Raw genomic sequence first — 20020 nt, 5'->3', positions numbered from 1 at the left:
ATTGGCACATCTGGAGGCAGTTACCTTCCCCTCCTCTGAGAACACACATCTTGGGCAAACCCCCCCCCCCCCACACACACCTCCCATCAGACTAGGGGAACATCCCAGGCCCTGAGGTCAAATCCACATCCAATGTGGCCACCCTCACTTGCCCACACCTTCTCTCTGCCCCTTCCCTACTTAAACCCAAGCAGGACATCCACTTGTCCCTTTCAGCCCATGTGCCTCCACCATGCAAGGTGGGGCAGCAGTTCAGTAATAATAAAACTTCTCTTCCTGCCTGAATACCATGTGGTATTCTCTTCACCAACTACCTAATTAAACCTACATATTTAATTTACCTTACCAGGTATTGTTCTAGTACTGGAAATTATCCATAAAAAGCTTACACTGCAGTGCAGGACACATCATGAATCTTAGGAAAAATCACAAACTAAGCTTATATAGAAAATAATTTGGTCTTACTGTCTGAACCCATAATCATCTTCATTGCTTTTTGATGGGTCCTCGGAAGCTCCCACTCACCCTTTATTTCAAATGGGATTCTGTAGTGTGTTTAAATCATGTGCATTCTTCTCATGGCCAACACCATGTCCTCCATTACAAAGGAGACAGACAAAACTCAGCCTTCCCACATCATGGCCCCTTACCCACATTGTCTGATTTCTTGGCACTCAGTTTCAAGCCCCCTCTGCAGAGCAATTCCCTAACTGTACCCATCTTTCTGTTCTGTTCTCACTCAAGACCCTCCCTGATTTCCTTGCCTGTGCCGAGATCCAAAGATCCAAAGATCCATGAGCAGTTCTATGCTTCAAAACAGTCTGGGCACTTATGGCTCATGCCTATAATCCTAGCTACTCAAGAGGCTGAGATCTGAGGATTGAGATTTAGGAAGCCAGTCCAGGCAGGAAAGTCTCTGAGGCTCTTATCTCCAGTTAACCAGCAACAAGCCAGAAGTGGAGCTGTGGCTTATTTGGTAGAGAGTCAGCCTTGCACACATAAAAAAACTCTAAGATACAGCCTAGCCCAGCTCTGAGTTCAAACCTTAGTAACAGCCAAAAGAGAGGGGAGGGAGCATAGAAGGTAATCCAGAATTCAGATATAGGCCTCCAGCATTGGATTTCTATGTTTGATGCAATCTTCACTGTGGACATGAGCCATGAGACCCCTGTCTGATTCATATCCATGAAGTAGATGAGAAGGATGGGTAAGTGGCCACTCTGGGCTCTTGGACTTTTTTCTCTCTCAGGTCACTCCATCATGATTCCAGCCTACTTGTCTGACTTGTCCTCTCCCTATCACCACATTTTGGAGTCCTGGATTCAGTCTAGGCACTGCTCTTTTCTGAGTTTTCAATAGCTCTTATAGGTAGCATAGTGACCGTCCCTGGACATGAAGTTTCTCTCTCTCTCTCTCTCTCTCTCTCTCTCTCTCTCTCTCTCCCTCCCTCTCCCTCTCCCTTCCTTCCTTCCTTTTCTCTTCCTTCCTTTGTGCCGGTTTTGGGGCTTAAACTCAGAGCCTGGACACTATCCTTGAGCTTTATTTGTTCAAGGCTAGTGCTCTACCATTTGTGCCACAGCTCTACTTTTTGGTGGATAATTAGAAATAGGAGTTTCATGAACTTTCCTGTCCAGGCTGGCTTTGAACCATGATCCTCCTACCTCAGCTTCCTGAGGAGCTAGGGTTACAGGTATGAGCCTTTAGAACCTGGATTCTTGCTTTTTATTTTAATTTTTTTTCAATCCTGATAATCATAGCTGCTCAAAGGTATCTGAATGACATAGGTTCTGAGATGCCATGCTGAACTTCTCGATTGCCCTCAGTTTTACTTCATGAATGGATTGTACCGGATCTAAGGGAGGGATTATGACATAAAATAAACATCAGTGGGAACTTGCTTTAGTCTTGTTCTCTGTCTTATATTTTACATTCCTTTACCCACCACCTTATTTTGTCATCCTTTCACCTCCCACCCTCAATGATGTCATGATGTCACTCACAAAACCTTACTGGATTCTACTTGTCTTTCAGTGCTTTCAGACCTTGAACCTGGCTCTGCATGAACTAGGCCATAGCCACTTAAGTATTGGTTTCTGTGACCTTGGCTTATACTCATCTTCACCCTGCGTTCTATTTTTTCCCTTCTAAATTATCAGAATAATCAGGAAGTTTTTAGTCATTATTGGACTAGTGACTGCTTTTTTTCTTCTTTTTCATTGTTCTTTGGCAAGTCCCCAGACGCCCCCACTCATGGGTGTTCTTAGCTTAATCCAGTGTAATCTGAAGTTGGATACAGGAGTGGAAAAAGGGAGGTACCATAGTAAAACAAAGAGAAAACTGAGCCCATCCTGCCACAGTTACCTAAGGAAACAACAATATCATCAATTGAAGCTGTGTATCCTGGAAAATTATTATTATTATTATTATTAGTGCCAGTCCTAAGGCTTGAACCCAGGGCCTGGGCATTGTGAACTGCTTTGGCTCAAAGCTACTGCTTGAGCCACAGTGCCACTTGTGGCCTTTTCTGGGTAGTTTACTGGAGATAAAGAGTCTCACGGACTTTCCTGGTGGGCTGGCTTTGAACCATGATCCTCAGATCTCAGCCTCCTGAGTAGCTAAATTACAGGCATGAGCCACCAGTGTATGGCTTTCGAAAAATTATTTTTAACTAGAATCATTAAATCCAAGAAGGGAGGTCCATCTTAGTACTCATCTTTAGGCTGTTCTATATTGGAATTATGATTTTTAATTATAAACATTTGGGAAGTATAACTGAAGTATAACTGAAAAACCAATTGGAAAGTCCATGAGGAATATATTTCTCACGGAGTGTTCCAAAAAGAAACTTTTCCTACAGTGATGTCCTTGTCACACACCTTTCATGTCTCTTCATCCCATGATATGAACCACAAATTTTAAAAAAGCAAAACAACTTTTTTCCAACTTTGCTGTGATAAAATCCACATGACATAATGTACTCTTTAGCTAGTGGCTTTGCCTATAATCCTAGCTGCCTATAATCCTTGAGGGCCGAGTTCAAGGCTGAGGTTATCAGCCCAGGTAGATAAATCTGTGAAACTCTTCAAAGAACTGGCAAGAAGCTATATGTAGAGGTATGGCTCAGGTGATAGAGTACAAGCCTTTAGCAAAAAGCCAAGTGAGAATGAGAAGCCTGGAGTTCAAGCCCAGTACTGGCATAATAAATTAAATACATAAATAAACAAATAATCGATAGCGATGATAAATACATGCACTTTGGTAACACTGAAGATAGCATGTAGCTATAACTGCCACCTGCAGCCACAAGTCTTTCATCTTGCTACACTTCAACTCTAAAGCTACCAAACACTAACTCCCTGTTCTTCCTCCTGCAGCCTGACAACTCTATGATTTTGGCTATTTAAAGGACCGCTTATGAATGGAACCATATGTTTCTAATTTATGATGGCTGTCTTTTTTTTTCATTCAGTTTAACCCTCGAGATTTCTCATTGTGTCAAATTTTCCCTCTTTTCTAAGGCTGAATGAGCAACATTTTGTCTAACCATTTATCTATTGATGGGTCGTGTCTATATTTTAACTTTCGTGACTAATTCTCATATGAATGTAAGTTAACATATCTCTTAAGACTGTGCTTTCAACTAAGTCGAAGCCTAACAAACTGAGTTCTAGGAAATGGATACTTGCAGGGGGGTGGTGAAGAGGAGAGGGGTGGAAAAACAAACATGTGGAATGAGTAGAATGCAGACAAGAATGCATTGCATTGTATATACCACAGAACTGAGTGAAAAAGGGGAAATGGTAGGTGGAAGTGGTGTGAAGATATTGAAGGGATGACACAGATCAAGATGCATTGTATACATAAATTGCTTTGTTAAATGGCAACAAAAAATCAATACATCACCTAAAAATTAAGAAAAGTGAGTGAAGGGGTGGAGTGGGAGGGATGGGTGAGAAAAACAGAAGGTGTGACATTGATCAAGAGCACTATATTCATAAACTGCTTTGTGGTGAATGGCAATTCCTTTGTACAACTACCTAAAGAAAACAAAAATATATTTAAAAGAAAGTTGGCTTTCAGTTTTCTTTTGTAGCATTACTTTAAAATTTTTATCATGAGGGACAGCACCCAGGCCGAGCATTCAAGCCCTACAACTGATCAAAACAGAAGAAAAATCATCGGGACTGGGAAGGTGGCTCAGTGGTAGAGTGCTTGCCTTGCATGCATGAGGCCCTGGGTCTAATTCCTCAGCACCACATAAGCAGAAAGAGCTGGAAGTGGTGCTATGGCTCAAGTGGTAGAGCTTGAGCTGAAGAGCTGAGAGACAGCGCCCAGGCCCAGAGTTTAGGGCCCCACGACCCTCACACACACACAAAAAAGGGAAAAGAAAAAAAAATCATCTTTAAAACAGGATCTCACTATGTTCCCAAGATGGTCTCTAACTTGTGATCCTTTAGCTTCAGCCTTCCAAGTGCTGGGATTTTCTCTCTCCCTGTCTCTCTCTCTCTATCTCTCTCTCTCCTTCCCTCCCTTCCTTCCTCCCTTCCTTCCTTCCTCTCTGTCTCTCTTTCTCCTTTTTCTCCTTCTTTCCTTCTTCCTTTCTCTTCAGTACTGCAATTGAACTCAAGGCCTCATGCTTGCTATGCAATTACTCCACCACTTCAGCCATGCTCTTGGTTTTTAACTTTGTGAGCGGGGGTGGGGGAACCAAAAGAACATTTTTTTCTGTATCAGCGGCACCATTTTACAATCCTACCAACAGAGCTCAAGGGTTTTAATTGCTTCCATGCTCATCAACTCTTGTTATTTCCTGTTTTTTTCTTTAAATAACAGCTTTACTAATGAGTATAAGGTGGAATCTTGTCATTTTGATCTGCATCCCTTCAAGATGCAGTTATACTGAACATTTTTCATGTGTTTATTAGCTGTTCACATACCTTCTTTGGAGAAGTGTTTACTCAAGTCTTTTGTTCACATTTGAAATGGGTTGTTTGTTTGTTTGTTTTTATTTTCTTTTTTTGTTGGTTGTGGGGCTTGAACTCTGGGCTTGGGCGCTGTTCCTCAGCTCTTCAGCTCAAAGCAAGCGTTCTACCACTTGAGCCACAGCACCACTTCCAGTGGTTTATTGGAGACAAGAGTCTCACAGACTTTCCTGTCTGGGCTGGCTTTGAACTGTGGTCCTCAGATCTCAGCCTCCTGAGTAGCTAGAATTACAGGCGTGAGCCACCAGTGCCTGGCCATATTTTAAAAAAATTGTCTTTAAGTAGTTGTACAAAGGAGTCACCATTCACTAAAACAGTTTATGAATGCAATGTATCTTGACCAGTGTCATCTCTTTTATCATTCTCCCCCATGCTTGGTTGTTTGGATTTTTAGTTGTGAGCCTCCAAGTTTGCCAAATCCTACTGCTCACCACCAGATGACTACAATGTTGCATCAAGACCTCTCTTTCTTGATGCAGAAAGCATCGCCCTCACCCTGTTCAGGGTGGAGTCCTCGGAGAAGGGTTTCAGGGTTGGGGTGTAGGAAATGTGTCTGCACAGAGAGAAAGCAGGAGGCATTTGGGAGAAACAAAGCATTCCTGTACCAGAGAGGGTGGGCTGGCTAGAGTGGAAAATTAATAGAGCTGATGATGTCTTCAGCCCTTGTTTCTGTCCCCTTACAAGACTTGCTGAAATGTACATGCAAACTCAGGCCTGTGTACTACTCTACCATGTCTCCCTATGTCCTAACCTTGTCACAAAACCCTCCACCTGCACGAAGCATCCTTCTATTGCTCATCTCTCTTCTTGAGCTCTTAGGATGATGCCAGAGATAAATTTTGCAATCACAGTTCCCCTCCTAACTGTAATACTAAGACATGAATGGTCATAAATGAATGGAAGGGGAACTAACCAGGGAGGAGGTATGCGATAAAGGGTATTGTAAGGCAAAATTCCATTTTTTCAACTCAAAGAGCTGAAAAAGAGCAGTGTTATGCTTTTTTCTCTTCCAAACTCAGTATCACCATTACTGAGACCATCCTAAAGAGACTTCCTTGATACCCTCTTTAAATTCAATCCTTTTCTAGTTCTTTGTGGTGCATGAACAGATTAAGTATATGGTAACATTTTTGGTAAAAATCGTATTTCATCTAACTTTAATGTTTTGCTATCCCTCACTGATCATTTTCTATGATATACAAGAAAAATAATCTCAGCTAGGAAAATCATACTGGAAAGATTTCCTGCTCTTGTGATGTATCTGTTCATCCACCTTCTTCGTCTAAGCACCTTCTGAAAGGATCCTTCACATCCATCCCAGGGGACCACGCAGAGGCAGGCAGGCACAGGAGAAAGATTATTATAAGGTTTATTAGAAGAGCCATATTTCCCCTGGAGAGGGAACACATAACACCCTTCACTATCTAGGTAGCAGGAGAGTCTTGGGGCAGGAAGTGAGGTAGATGGGGGCTCAGGTGGGTCTGGGTGGAGAGAGGGAGGGGCCAGCTGTATGGCCGGAACTCTAGGGCTGGGAGGAGCTCAGGTCTGGGTGGAGCTGAGACCAAAGGTGGGCACAATGATTACACCTTCTATGTCTCATTTTGTTTGACATCAAGAGAACTAGGAAGGAGAATTTTCTGTTTCCTTAACATTCATTGATACTGAGAATCCACAGGAGTAGATTAAGTCCCTGGAAGAAGACGATATGGGGAAGAGAAGCAGGGGAATGGAGAAGCAGCTAAAAGGAAGAAAGCACCAACAAATGATCAGATCTTAGGAGAAGTGCCAAGCAGTCAATGTTGTGACTTTCATGCTTTGTTGCACCTAAGCACTGAATACTAACAGAGCATAGCCTGGCTGCTTCTCTGGTTCCAGGAGTTCTGAGTCTGGTTTCTCTTGTTCTTGTCCTGTGCTACCTTGTCGCCGCAGGTGGAGGATGGATCAGAGAAGGCATCCTTCTCCCTGCAGCCGGCCTTTCTCTACCTTACTCCACTTTAGTTCTCCTCCATGTAGTTGGTGGTGATGTTAAACTGAAAATGTCACGAGCCTTACCTTGAGCCTAAGTTTTGGATAATGCAAATGTAACATAATCTTTCCAAAACAATAGATTTCTTCTTTAGGAAGCTCATACTAGTGACGAGAGATTGTTTTGAAGGAATAATCCACCTGTGGTCTAAATGGGCCTGCAAAAGTAACTGGCAAAACAATTTAGAGCAGAGACAAGAATGTTTGATCACTGGAGCAGGGCTAATGGCTTCATACTTTAGAGTCACTCTGGCATATTAATTGTCCTTGAAAAAGGACAGTGACTACCATTGCTTTCAAGTGGCTCAGGCACTTTTAAAATGTTGCTCTTGCTCTTGTTTTTCAGATAAAAGTGTGTGCATGAACAGGAGGAGTAAGGGAAGTAGGAGAGCGAGGAGCCTTATAATCAAATTCAGACACAGATTTTAAGCGCAGTTTCATTACCGACAAGTTTTAAGAGAGAGAGAGAGAGAGTGTGTGTGTGTGTGTGGTGCTGGGCATTAAACCCAATGCCTTGGGAAGTCAGACAAGTATTCTAGCATTAAGCTAGATTACATCCCCCCCGCCCATCTCTTTTTCTCTTCATTTGTCTTCATCACATCCATTCTCACTTTCTCTTGCCTTGAGTTTCAAAGGCAACATGGACCTACATGTACAGAATGGACAGAGTGATAAGTGAAACCTTGGGAAGGGGGCAGTAATATAACAGCTCTGCAGGATGTTACTTGCCGTGTCTAGAAATCATTTTTGTTAATACATATTCATTAAGTCTGAGATATCCTGAGTTAAGCAAGGCTAACCAGGTCTCAATATTGTGGGCCTCCTCAGAGTATTTACCCAAAATGCTAGTGTAACTTGCGAATATCTTTTTCTTTTCTTTTTTTGTTGGTCATGGGGCCTGAACTCTAGGCCTGGGCACTGTCCCTCAGCACTTCAGCTCAAGGCTAACGCTCTACCACTTGAGCCATGGCACCACTTCTGGCTTTTTTCTGCTTATGTGGGGCTGAGGAATCAAACCTAGGGCCTCATGCACGCAAGGCAAGCACTCTTCCACTGAGCCACCTTCCCAGCCCAACTTGCGAATATCATACACATAACTTCCCAAATAGAGTTGACTTTGGGAAAAATTATTTTTTGCTCAGAACATCTTACAATATTTTGGGGAAGCACTGCTTTACGCATATAGAATAAACCTAAAAGAACTTGAAATTTTTGACTCAGGATACAAAATATAGAATGACAGTGGTATAATATAAATAAGTCAAGAAATTACAAATAAACCAGATAAGTACTTTAAAACCGGAAGCTTGGTTAGGTCTGCAGACCACAAGCCTTTGTACAACTATGTACAGATAATTAAAAAATTAAAGAAACTGCAAACAAGTGGAACATAAAATAGTTAAATATTTTTAAGCTGTCTCTGCATCCTTGAGCAATATAAACTTAAACTCTTTCAAATAGGCATCTTTACTTTTTCCCCTTTTCCTTTAGGTCAATGACATGACACAGGTTTTATATGTCCATCTTGGTCTAATCTTGGGATGGGAGTTTTAAAAGATGCATTGGAGGCTGGAAGTGTGGTACAGGTGGTAGAGCACCTGCCTAGCAACCACAAAGTCCTGAGTTCAATTCTCAGTACTGCCACTAATAAAATTAAATAAAGATACCTTGGTATAGTTACTTCTCCAGTATGTCCACACAGTAACATTAGCAGCTGAAAAGCAGTGCTAATTTTCCTCATTGGTAATCTCTTATAATCATTAACATAGAGATATTGTGTTTTAAGACTGTTTTTTTCTACATGGGACTCAATAATTGAATTATGTTGACTGAAAAGTAAATACAGCCTGCATACATTTTTAATTTTCTTGAGCTGACATTAAGTAAAAAAGGTTGGGCTAGTACTCAAATGGTGTAAGTCCTTAGAAAGGCTAACACACAGTCCACCAAAATATATACACCAGGAAACAAGTACTCTAAGGGGGAAGTGGGAGTGGATGTAGACAAATGAAGAGAAAAAGGGAAGAGAGAATGCAATCATAAGTCAGTCATATCCTACAAAATTAAGAAAACTGAGGGAGGGGGTGGGGTTGGAAGGGATGGGGGAGAATTATAAAAAGAGTAACATTAATCAAGATGCATTGTATTTATAACCTGCTTTGTTGAATGGCAACTGCTTTGCCAACTACTTAAAAATAATAATTTTTTTGGCTGGGAGGGTGGCTCAGTGGTAGAGCGCTTGCCTTGCATGCATGAGGCCCTGGGTTCGATTCCTCAGCACCATATAAGAAAAAAGAAAAAAGCCGGAAGTGGCGCTGTGGCTCAAGTGGTAGAGCACTAGCCTTGAGCTGAAGAGCTGAGGGACAGCATCCAGGCCCAGAGTTCAGGCCCCACAACTGGACAAAAAACAAACAAAAATAATAATTTTTTAAATAGTTGGGCTAGAGGTTCCTGCCTAAGTGTGAGACCCTGAGTTCAAACTCTAAACCACCAAAACTACAAATAATTATTGTTAATGTAGACCAAAGCTGTTAATCTCTTCTGAACAAGATCTTATATTTATGGAGAAAAACCTTTGGAAAATTTTGGGGAATGACTAGGAGTGATCAGTCTAAGTCTGCACTCACCTGTTTTTCTGGAAAGTTCCATATAGACCAGATTGTGGGGTTTGGTTTTCTTGGCTTAGTGGAACCCTGTTGTCTTCTGTACTGTAGCCTGATGGATGCCTGGTCCATAGTTCAAAATCCTGTGGAGAATTCTCACGTATAACTCACCAGGAGAGATGATAGAAATATTGTATAGTAATTCCAAATTGTCATTCTGAAAGGATTAAAATTTCAAGTTCTAGACCGTGGTGCTTGTTATTTTAACTGAGTGGATTTGGGTTCTATCAGGTATAAGAGACGGGTGGAATTAAAGCATGGAAATGAAAATAATGTCGGGACATCCAATTTGTGTAGAACAGTAACAAGATGAGGCTATGGTATAAGTTAGAACAGATCTGAGAAGGTCTCACATACAAAGCTAAGGTTTGCTCTTATTCTATAGTACAATGTTTCCCAAACTGGAATAAGATTTAGACCTCTTCCAAGGAAATTGGTTCTCTCATACTTGTCTTAACTCCAAGGCCTCATTCATGCTGAACACTCTACCACTTAAGCCACACCCCAGCCATTTTGTTTTGTGATTTACTTTTTTTTTTTTTTTTTGGTCAGTCATGGGGCTTGAATTCTGGGTCTGGGGGCTGTCCCTCAGCTCTTCAGCTCAAGGCTAGTGCTTTACCACTTGAGCCACAGCACCACTCCGGTTTTCTGGTAGTTTATTGGAGATAAGAGTCTCATGGACTTTCCTGCTTGGGCTGGCTTTTGAACTCAGATCTCAGACTCTTGAGTAGCTAAGATTACAGGTGTGAGCCACCGGTGGCCTGCTGTGTTTTACTTTTGAGACAGGATCTCATTAATTTTGAGATCTTTCTGCCTCCATCTCTTGAGTAGTTGGGATTAAAGACATATACCACCATGCCAAGTTCTAACCCATGATGCTAAGATACTTATATTTTAATATTATTTACATATGTACATTTATAAAACCATGTTATAAGGTCCTTAGGCTAATAGTGCACATACTATGAAATTAAAATGAATGAACAAATCATTTAGAAGTAGGACAATACAATCAATGTAATGCTAATTTACTGTGGCGAACAATTTTTTTTTGTTGAAACAAGGTCATTGTCAATTTGTGTGTGTGTGTGTGTGTGTGTGTGTGTGTGTGTGTGTGTGTGTGTGTGCATGCCCCAATTCTTGAACTCAGGGCCTGGGCACTGTCCCTGAGCTTTTTTGCTAAAGGCTAACACTTTACCACTCAAACTCCATTTCTGGCTTTTTGGTGATTAAATGGAGTTAAGTCTCACAGAGGACTATCCTGTCCAGGCTGGCTTTGATGAGGATCCTCATAGCTCAGCTTCCTGAGTAGCTAGGATTACAAAAATGTGAGCCACTGGCTCCCAACTTCTTTCTTTCTCCTTCCTTCCTTCCTTCCTTCTTCCCTCACACCTTCCCTCCCTCCCTCCCTCCCTCTCTCCCTTCCTTCCTTCCTTTTCCTCTTCCTCCTTCTCTTCCCCCTCCTTTTCCTCTTCTTCTTCTTCCTTCTACTAAGCAGCTAGTATTTGAACATCTGTTTGATATGTTTTTGGCCAATTTGATATTGCATCCTCATATAAAGTGATTTCACAATTTTTTTGTTTTTGTTTTGTTTTTTGGGTCCGGTCGTGGGGCCTGAACTCTGGGCCTGGGCACTGTCCCTCAGCTCTTCAGCTCAAGGCTAGCGCTCTACCACTTGAGCCACAGCGCCACTTCCAGCTTTTTTTTTTCTTTTTGCTTATGTGGTGCTGAGGAATCGAACCCAGGGCCTTGAGCATGCAAGGCAAGCGCTCTACCACTGAGCCACCTTCCCAGCCCCGATTTCACATTTTTTTAAAGGAGTTCTTCATTTCATACTTACTACCATTGAAGTAAAGTTAAAAAAAAAAGGAGCAAGAGAAGTTGTTGCATGTAATATTTTCCTTCATAATGTGAATGTGTGCTCTGACTTATGACTATACTAATGTGCACTGTACAAAACCTCAGCTTCTCTGTTGAAATTATGGTGACACTTCTGGCTGTACAACATGCTTTAATGTCATTGGAGTCTCATCTGACAGTGTTGATATCCTAACGCTTCTTGCTTGAGACCAGACAGAATTTGCTTGACAGACGGGCATTATTCTTTTATACTGTATCGTTTAGAAATCGTCTTATTCCCTGAAAATGCTTTTTATTGAAAGCAACTGAACTTCAAGAGGACTTTAGTCTTTACAGCTAGAAGTAAACAACGTTAAGTACCAAGGATGTGTGGGGTGGTCATTCCTATTTCATATTAATTTATTGTTTGTGTGCTCATTGTGGGGCTCGTGCTCAGGGACTGAGTGTTTTCCCTTTAGCTTTTTTGCTTTTTTACTTTACCACTTGAGCCACAGCTACAGTTTCTGATATTAAATCTTTTCTTTTCTTTCTTTCTTTCTTTTTTTTTTTTTTTTTGTGCCAGTCATGGAGCTTGAACTAAGGGCGTGGGCACTGTTGCTGAACTGCTTGAGTCACAGCACCACTTCTGGCCTTTTCTGTTTATGTGATACTGTGGAATCGAACTAGGGCTTCATGCATGCTAGGCAAGCACTCTACCATTAAGCCACATTCCCAGCCCCTCCCTCGTATTTACTCTTGATAAGATGTTGAGAGGTTGTACAGTAAAGCACTTCTCTTGCTGATAAATGGATCACCATTCATATGGTTGTACATCCAGGCACCTAAGTGCTACTCTCTATACCCCTCATTTGAATTCATTAACACATGTTGCTAATCTTATCTCTCTCCCTTTTTTTTTTTTTTTTGTCGGTTGTGGGGCTTGAACTCTGGGCCTGGGTGCTGTCAGCTCTTCAGCTCAAGGCGAGCGCTCTACCACTTGAGCTACAGCGCCACTTCTGGTTTTCTGGTGGTTTATTGGAGATAGGAGTCTCACGGTCTCTCCTGCCTGGGCTGGCTTTGAACCGCGATCCTCAGATCTCAGCCTCCTGAGTAACTAGGATTACAGACGTGAGCCACCAGCGCCCGGCTCTTATCTCTTACATTTCTCTAGAATCCCATCTTTGTCTCCATCTTTCCACCACAGTCCCAGTCCAAACAAACATCATCTCTTTCCTGGATGACAATATTTTTTTTATTTTTTTTGGGGGGGGGGTCCCGTTGTGGGGTCTGAACTATGGGCCTGGGCACTGTCCCTCAGCTCTTCAGCTCAAGGCTAGCACCACTTCCGGCTTTTTTTTTTCTGCTTATGTGGTGCTGAGGAATCGAACCCAGGGCCTCATGCATGCAAGGCAGGCGCTCTACCACTGAGCCACCTTCCCAGCCCCGACAATATTCATTCTTAACTGAACCCTTCTCTCACATTCTGGCTGTAATTCTTTTTCCAGTCTCCCAGTCACAGTATAGTTTTTATAGTGTAAATGATTTCTCAAAGCATATTGGAGTCACCCTTTGAACAGTTGGTTGCTTTTGCTTTTACTCCACAGAACTGTAACATGGTCTTCAAGGTCTTGGATGATGTTCTTTTCCTTTTACTAGTTGGATTTTATTGTTCCTCTTCTTGTATTACCTTCTCCTCTATCCATCTCTGCAGTCCTCACTTCACTAACTCCCTCTATTTTTTTCAGTTGGGGCACATACTTTCCTTTTCTATACTTCAAATAGTTATCATTTAAATTTTGTTTGAGGTATGTTTGGGACTCAGCCCATTGTATCTCCAATAAATACTGAATGAATTACCTTTAGAACATTTTGCAAAAGAAATACTAAATACATGTGATTCTGCATTGTAGTATAGATCCTGTAGATCTTTGTCTGAAGGTTGGGAAGTATTACCTTCCCCCCCCCAAAAAAAAGAAAAAAAAAAAAAACACACCTTGCATTTCAACACTCACATAACAGCTGTTGAAACATTAAAAGAAACAAAACTGGCATGCAAAGTCTCTGACAAAAAATAGAGGGTCACTTTACGACAGAATAGCCTTTAGCCTTTATGGTGATGTGGAATGGTGAGATGAAAGAAAAATACTACGATCGCTATCTTCAGGAGCCTCATTTCCGCGTATAAAAAAAAAAAGAGATGAGTTGGCATACGATTTCTAAGGCTGTTGCCACTTTGACAACTGTGATCCTGGCATTTTATTATCTAGGAAGGAGGAAGCATAACATTATGCGGGATTAAAGCGAGATAGGAGCTGTCGGCGCCGACTGCGGGGAGAGGTCACCGGCACGCAAATACAGCAGATAAGGGTCAGGGCGGGCGGCCCGACCCCACCGCAGCTCTTACAGCAAAAGCACGCTACGATGACCTTTAGATTTTCTGCCACGTGAACGGTTGGGCACGGCTGACCAGCCCTACGTGTAGGGCTGCTAGCACAGAGCCCCAGGTCGCCCTCCAAGGTGGCCCACTGGGACCCCCTAGACTACAGAGAACATTCCAGACCGGCTAGCTGGGGAGAATGGAAAGCGCGGTGGGAAGCAGAGCGGCCCACACCCCCACCCCTCCGGGCGCCCGCATGGCTTCTGGGAAATGTAGTCCTTGGCGGCCGAGCAGAGCCCGGGGCTGCTACATGGAGAACTACGATTCCCTTCGGTCTTGCGCAACCTTTGCGCAGCGCGCATGCGCGGTATGGCAGACGATGCCGCTATAAAGGCTTGTTTTGCTCCGGTGCTGATGCTCCGGAGCGGGCTCGAGTGGCCCGTGCTTCTCTCTTGGAGTCGGGGCACAGGTAAGGAGACTGCGCCCGTCTCTCCCTTGCTGTGTCCTTCACGTGTCACGGGAGTCACCCCGTTGTGTTTCTTCGGGGTGTGGTGGGAGATACAAGCAGTTCAGGGAGAAGCGGGAGAATTGAGAAGCGAGGCCTGGCCTCCGTGCCGGGAGACTGCGCTCCCTCCTTGGGCCGCGGCCTGGCGGGCTGGAGGTGGGATTCTTGCGTCGTAGGTGGGCAGGTAGGGTTGGAATGAGGGGGGTCGGCGCCGGCTGCGTTCGAGGATGTGGCCGCCAGGGGGCGCTGCGCCCGCTGCCCGTAGGGGTGGGTCGCAGTTGCCTGTTCTGGCCAGGCCTGAACTGGCGTGGGAACGCCCCAAGGCCAGGGCCACCCGGGCCTGGACCACCCTGGCGGGGCTAACCGGGGAAAGCGCCTCCCTTGAAGGGGTGTAGGCTCCTGCTTTAGCCCAGGACCCGAGATCGCCTTGCCAGCCGCTCCGAAGTAAGTCGTCCCTTCGTTTTTGCAAACCGGTAAGTGGAGGTACGTGACATAAGCACGCACTGCCAACCCATGGCAGAGCAGGGAAGGAAGTCCAAACCTCTGGACCGCCATCCGATGCCCCTTTCCTGTCTGTCACATCTGGCTGTGCATTGCTTTGTCGGAGTCTTTGGGTTCTGCACCGACGTGGGAGGCTGGAAGCGGCTGGAGGCAGATGGAGGCAGATGGGCACCCCAGTGAAGAGGAAACTTTCCGAAGATTAGGAAGGAAGGAATGGATAGGTATTGTGAGGTGTCTGGTGTAGTGAAAAGTAGGGGAGCCTGGAGACACAAGTGGAATACGGGGGAGGGGAGGGCTGGTACATCTATCCTTTTCACTTCCTTGCTTTCTTCTGTCCTAAGAGTCAACGCCTGGGGCTAGGTTCCCGAGGTGGAATCCACTCAGGAATGTGTGATGGTAAATCTGGCTAGTTAGTTCTCTAAGCCTGTGCAACTCCCCTCATACGTTTGGGTCTGTCTTGTTTGGGGAGAATGTCTAACCATTTATTACTGGGAAGAAGAGTATTAGTACAAAAGGCAGGTGACCAAGTGGATTTATCGAATTTTGGGGTCTGGGCACTTCTTTGGGCTTTCCTCACTTTGGTTTTATTCTGCTGCTAACTTTGTTAGTCAGATGCTCTACCACTTGAGCTGTATTTCCAGCCAAGTAAGTATTAATCATTTAAAAGGCTTCACATAAAATCTAAGGGGAAGCACAAGAAAATACAGAAACACAAACAGTATCTTTTCCACTCCCCTCCCCCAAAAGTCTGGCTGAATGGTCCTTCCTTAGTTGCTTGCTGCATAATGGGGTCTTTTTTTTCTTTTCTTTTTCTGACCTAAATCTGTCCAGCTACCTACTACCTGACTTCCAGTGGTGTGCCTTGTTCATATCCTTGAGACTCAGAGGATGGTGTCCTCCTTATGTCTGAGGCCAAGAGACAGTAACAGGATGCCTACTCAGGCCTGCATACTCTCCTGGTTGTGCTTCATTTCCAGGAAATGAAGGAATGAGGATGTTCAAGATATGGAAAACTGTTCCCCATGTCTTTTGTATGTTTAATACTTGATCCCTAAGATAGTTTAGGATAGCCCCCTTACAATAGGTGGTTAACATCCCTACCTTGTCACATCAGCCACAGCAGACTCAAAACAGAAATTACTTCTGTTTTAAGGAAAGTTGCTGCCATATGTTTGACAGTTTCTTCATCACCCTTTGACATAAAGTGACTGAAAGAATGTAGCTTTCATGGGTTCTTGGATAATTGAGCTGTTTATTCTTCTTGAGGTGGAGTTTGGTAATGTGAATGGGTTACTTTGGCTTCCTCTCTTTCAAACTCTTCCCCCCTCCGCCCCCCCCCCCCCTTCCTGGCTAGCACTAATTTTCCTCTTCCCAGTCATGAGCCAGGCCAGGGAACCGCTGGAGGAGAAGACTCTGGGCTTCTGTGGTTGAGTTACAAGAAGGGTTCTTCTGATCTGCAGCTCTAGCTCAGCAGTGGGGACACTGGCAGATGCCAGGTCTGTTTATAGTTTAGCCCTAATGAGGTCTCAGTGACGTGGTTGCTGTGCTCTTGCTTAGTAAGCCGATGTTCTTTTTGCTGCACATTGTCATTGGGCAAGGTGATTTTCATTTTAAAGATAAATAACTTAGCTGTATCAGCTATGTATCCTGCAACTAGAATTATAAAAATCAGGAAGTCCTTTTTATTTAGAAGATTAGTATTTTTCTCCTTTTTTTTTTTTTTTTTGATATATTAAGAAATGAAGGGCTGGGATGTAGCCCAGTAGTAAAGTGCTTGCCTAGCAAGTGCAGTGTACTGGGTTCGAACCCCAGTACCAAAAAGAAAAAAAAAAGACAAAAAAAATGAATAATAGATGTCAGAATTTTGTGTTTCAGGGGTCTTACTTTTAGTCATGTCATAACTAAGGATTTATGAACTCCAAAGGACAGCACAGCTACTCTTTAATTTGTCCTGAGGCTGCTATGCTAAGGGCTTCCTCTTGTATCCAGGAAGTTGGGGACCTTTGGAGGGAGAGGTGGGGAGTGGTTGAGAGGCCTGTCATCAGAATTGAGACTTGTTGGTTAGAGTTAGCCAGGCAGGCAGTGGTATAGAGCAGAGTTTCACATAAAGACTAGATACAGAGTGGGGACTTGATTTTTAATAACAGCTTTAGGAAGGAAGGGGAAAGGGCAGAGAAGAAGGGGGAAGAGAAAGAAGTAGGTAGGGGAAAGAGGGAAGAAGAGGAGAAGGGAAGTAGGGGGAAGAAAAGGCTGGGCTTGTAGCTTAGTGGTTGAGTGCTTTCCTAGCATGTACTAGACCCTAGGTTTGATCCCCAGAAATACAAAAAAATAAATTATGGAACTTGTAAAAAAAAAAAAAGATTAATTGACATACCATTTAAGTATCATAAAATTTACCCTTTAAAGTTTACAAGTTCAATTAGGGTTATTGATTCTTTTAATATATTAACAGAATTACGCATATGTCACCACTTTCTGCTTCTAGAATATGATAGGAATCTAAAGTTATCGTGCTTTGCATTTTATCTGTATAACTTCATAAGGATTTAAGATAACATCAGCTAGTCCATTAGCTAATTATAAAAAAATCCTAAGAGGGAATATATCATTGGTAGGATAAGTTCTGTGAGTTTCTATTTAGTAAAATTTGTTAGGAGAAAATATATCTTTAAAAATTGTACAAACTGAGATAGTTTCAATACAGTCTTTAAAAAAAAAAATCTAAATGCACCACGCGCCAGTGGTTCATGCCCGAAATAGTAGCTACTCAGGAGTTGAGATCAGCCCAGGCAGGAAAGTCCATGAGACTCTTTTTTTTTTTTTTTTTTTTTTTTTTTTTTTTTTAAATGTGTTGCCTTTTTTTTATTTTTATTTTTTTTGCCAGTCCTGGGCTTGAACTCTAGGTCTGGGCGCTGTCCCTCAGCTCTTCAGCTCAAGGCTAGCGCTCTACCACTTGAGCCACAGCGCCACTTCTGGCTTTTTCTGCTTATGTGGTGCTGAGGAATCGAACCCAGGGCCTCATGCATGCAAGGCAAGCGCTCTACCACTGAGCCACCGTCCCAGCCCCCATGAGACTCTTTTCTCCAATTAACTGCCAGAAAACTGGAGGTAGCTCTGTGGCTCAAGTGATAGAGCATTAACCTTGAGCACAAAGAGACTCAGAGACTGTGCCCAGGCCCTGAGTTTAAGCCCCACAACTGACAAAAATAAAAAATAAAAAAAATAAAAAATCTAAATACTCATTCCATTGGATTTGATATTCCTGGGGAGTATTTCTTTACTAGTACATTTATTTTCTTCTAATTTCTTTTTGCCTTGGAGTTGGGAGAAAGTTTTCTTGATGCTATTATGCTGATTATTTTCTCTAAAAAATGAAATAGTATTTGAATATTTTGAAAAAAAAAATTTTGGGGGGGGGGGGGTCTGGTGTGGGCCTGAACTCTGGGCCTGGGCACTGTCCCTCAGCTCTTCAGCTCAAGGCTAGCGCTCTACCACTTGAGCCACAGCGCCACTTCTGGCTTTTTTTCCCCTGCTTATGTGGTGCTGAGGAATCGAACCCAAGGCCTCATGCATGCAAGGCAAGCACTCTACCACTGAGCCACCTTCCCAGCCCCGAAAAATTATTTTTTATAGCTATAATGGTGAACAGCATGAATACTTTTGATGACTAAGCATAATTGAGAAAATACGTGTTCTATTTAAAAGATTTCTTATTACTATACATTGGTTGTGCAAGGGGGCTGGTTCATTGCGACATTTCCATATATGCATTACTGTGTACCCCACCAACCCACCCCATCACTCTTCCTTATTTCCTTCCCCACTCCCTTAAAACAATTTGAAATGTCTGTTCTTGAATTTTTGATTTCAGGAATTCTGAAGTGAAAATAGTCTATGTGCCCTGGCACTCTACTCAGTGAAGATGAAGGATATTGACATAGGAAAAGAGTACATCATCCCCAGTCCCGGGTACAGAAGTGCTCCTGTTAGGGAGAGAAGCAGCTCTTCCGGGCAGCACAGAGAACGGGAGGGATCCACGTTCAAGAGAACACGACAGGTAGGTGTTTCCTTTCCTCAGTCTTGTTCCGACCTGTTTGTTGTACTAGATAGACCACACCTTCTTCATCTGATCCTATAGTTTAAAATATTGACTTTAGGTCACTGTTAAGAATTTATGGTTACTGGAAACTACACTGTAGCACAGTGGTAGAATGGGGGTGCTTAGCATGCTCAAGACCCTGGCTTCCATCTGTGGCACCATAAGAAATAATTTGTAGTTACTTATAAGCACCCAATAAAAGGGAAGAGAGGTAGTCTTCAACCTCTCACCTGCTTCTCCCTTAGAATTCTTCTCATTTTCATTTACTCCATGTTGATGCCTTCCAAAAAGCACTCAAGAGGAGACAATGTGTGGTTATTATAATAACCATTCAGATTATTCATGTATTCAAATTTTCCTTATGTTTTATTTGAAGAGATTTGTTGCTGTACTAGGATTTGAACTCAGGGCCTTGTGCTGGCTAGGCACTTGCTCTACTCTTTGTCAAATCTCTAGCCTTACTACTTTAGAAATCTGTTTCCTCCAATAGAAATACTGTTAATGAACTGGAAGAGTTCCTCCTCAGGAAAAACATTATATCTTTTTTTTTTTTTACCCCTCCCCTTACAGCCGTTCCCCTCTCCCAACCCATTGCACCTCAGTGCTGGCCTGGCCCTTTGTCTAGTTGTGTGTTTTCTATTGAATTGTAAAAGTAACTACTAAGACAAAATAAGAGTATCTGGTTTTAGGAAGTTGAGACTTATGTTTGTACATTTGCTATGTGAAAACTTAAAAGAGAAAGACTTGGCAGTTGACACTGGTACTTCATTAACCCAGTATTGCCTGCTCCTCTTTAGCTAGGACATTAATACTTTGGCTTTTTGTTTTTCAGCATGGGGTTTGAACTCAAGGCCTTACACTTCTTAGACATGACTCTACCACTGGCTTTCTTAATGTATTCTCACTAATAGGTCTTCTCTTGTCTCCTGCTATGCATTACAGAATGCCTCTGCATTCAAACTTAGCTTCAGAAAACAGATTCAATGAAATCAGTGTCAAATATCTGGTGACAGTTCTGTAACTTCTTTG

At 42.9% G+C, this 20020-nt stretch overlaps 1 protein-coding gene across 5 annotated transcripts in view; it reads left to right on the top strand.

Moving 5' to 3' along the window:
- Positions 1-14269: 14269 nt before the first annotated feature.
- Positions 14270-20020, top strand: part of Abcc5 (ATP binding cassette subfamily C member 5) — a 79543-nt gene continuing 73792 nt past the window's right edge. For 3 of the 5 annotated variants that reach the window (XM_042699623.1, XM_042699626.1, XM_042699627.1), the window contains exons 1-2: positions 14270-14355; positions 18764-18949. In XM_042699623.1, coding sequence (XP_042555557.1) covers positions 18815-18949 — 135 coding nt within the window. In that variant the 5' untranslated portion in view covers positions 14270-14355; positions 18764-18814. Of the gene's footprint in view, positions 14356-14765; positions 14865-18757; positions 18950-20020 lie in introns of those variants that run through there. The other 2 variants (XM_042699624.1, XM_042699625.1) reach the window with 2 other exon arrangements.

This window comes from Dipodomys spectabilis, unplaced genomic scaffold, assembly GCF_019054845.1.
Source record: "Dipodomys spectabilis isolate Male_0828 unplaced genomic scaffold, ASM1905484v1 ptg000260l, whole genome shotgun sequence".
In the NCBI taxonomy this organism is placed as follows: domain Eukaryota; kingdom Metazoa; phylum Chordata; class Mammalia; order Rodentia; family Heteromyidae; genus Dipodomys; species Dipodomys spectabilis.
Note: the sequence above shows the minus strand (reverse complement) of the source record. Positions and strands in the feature narration are given on the sequence as shown.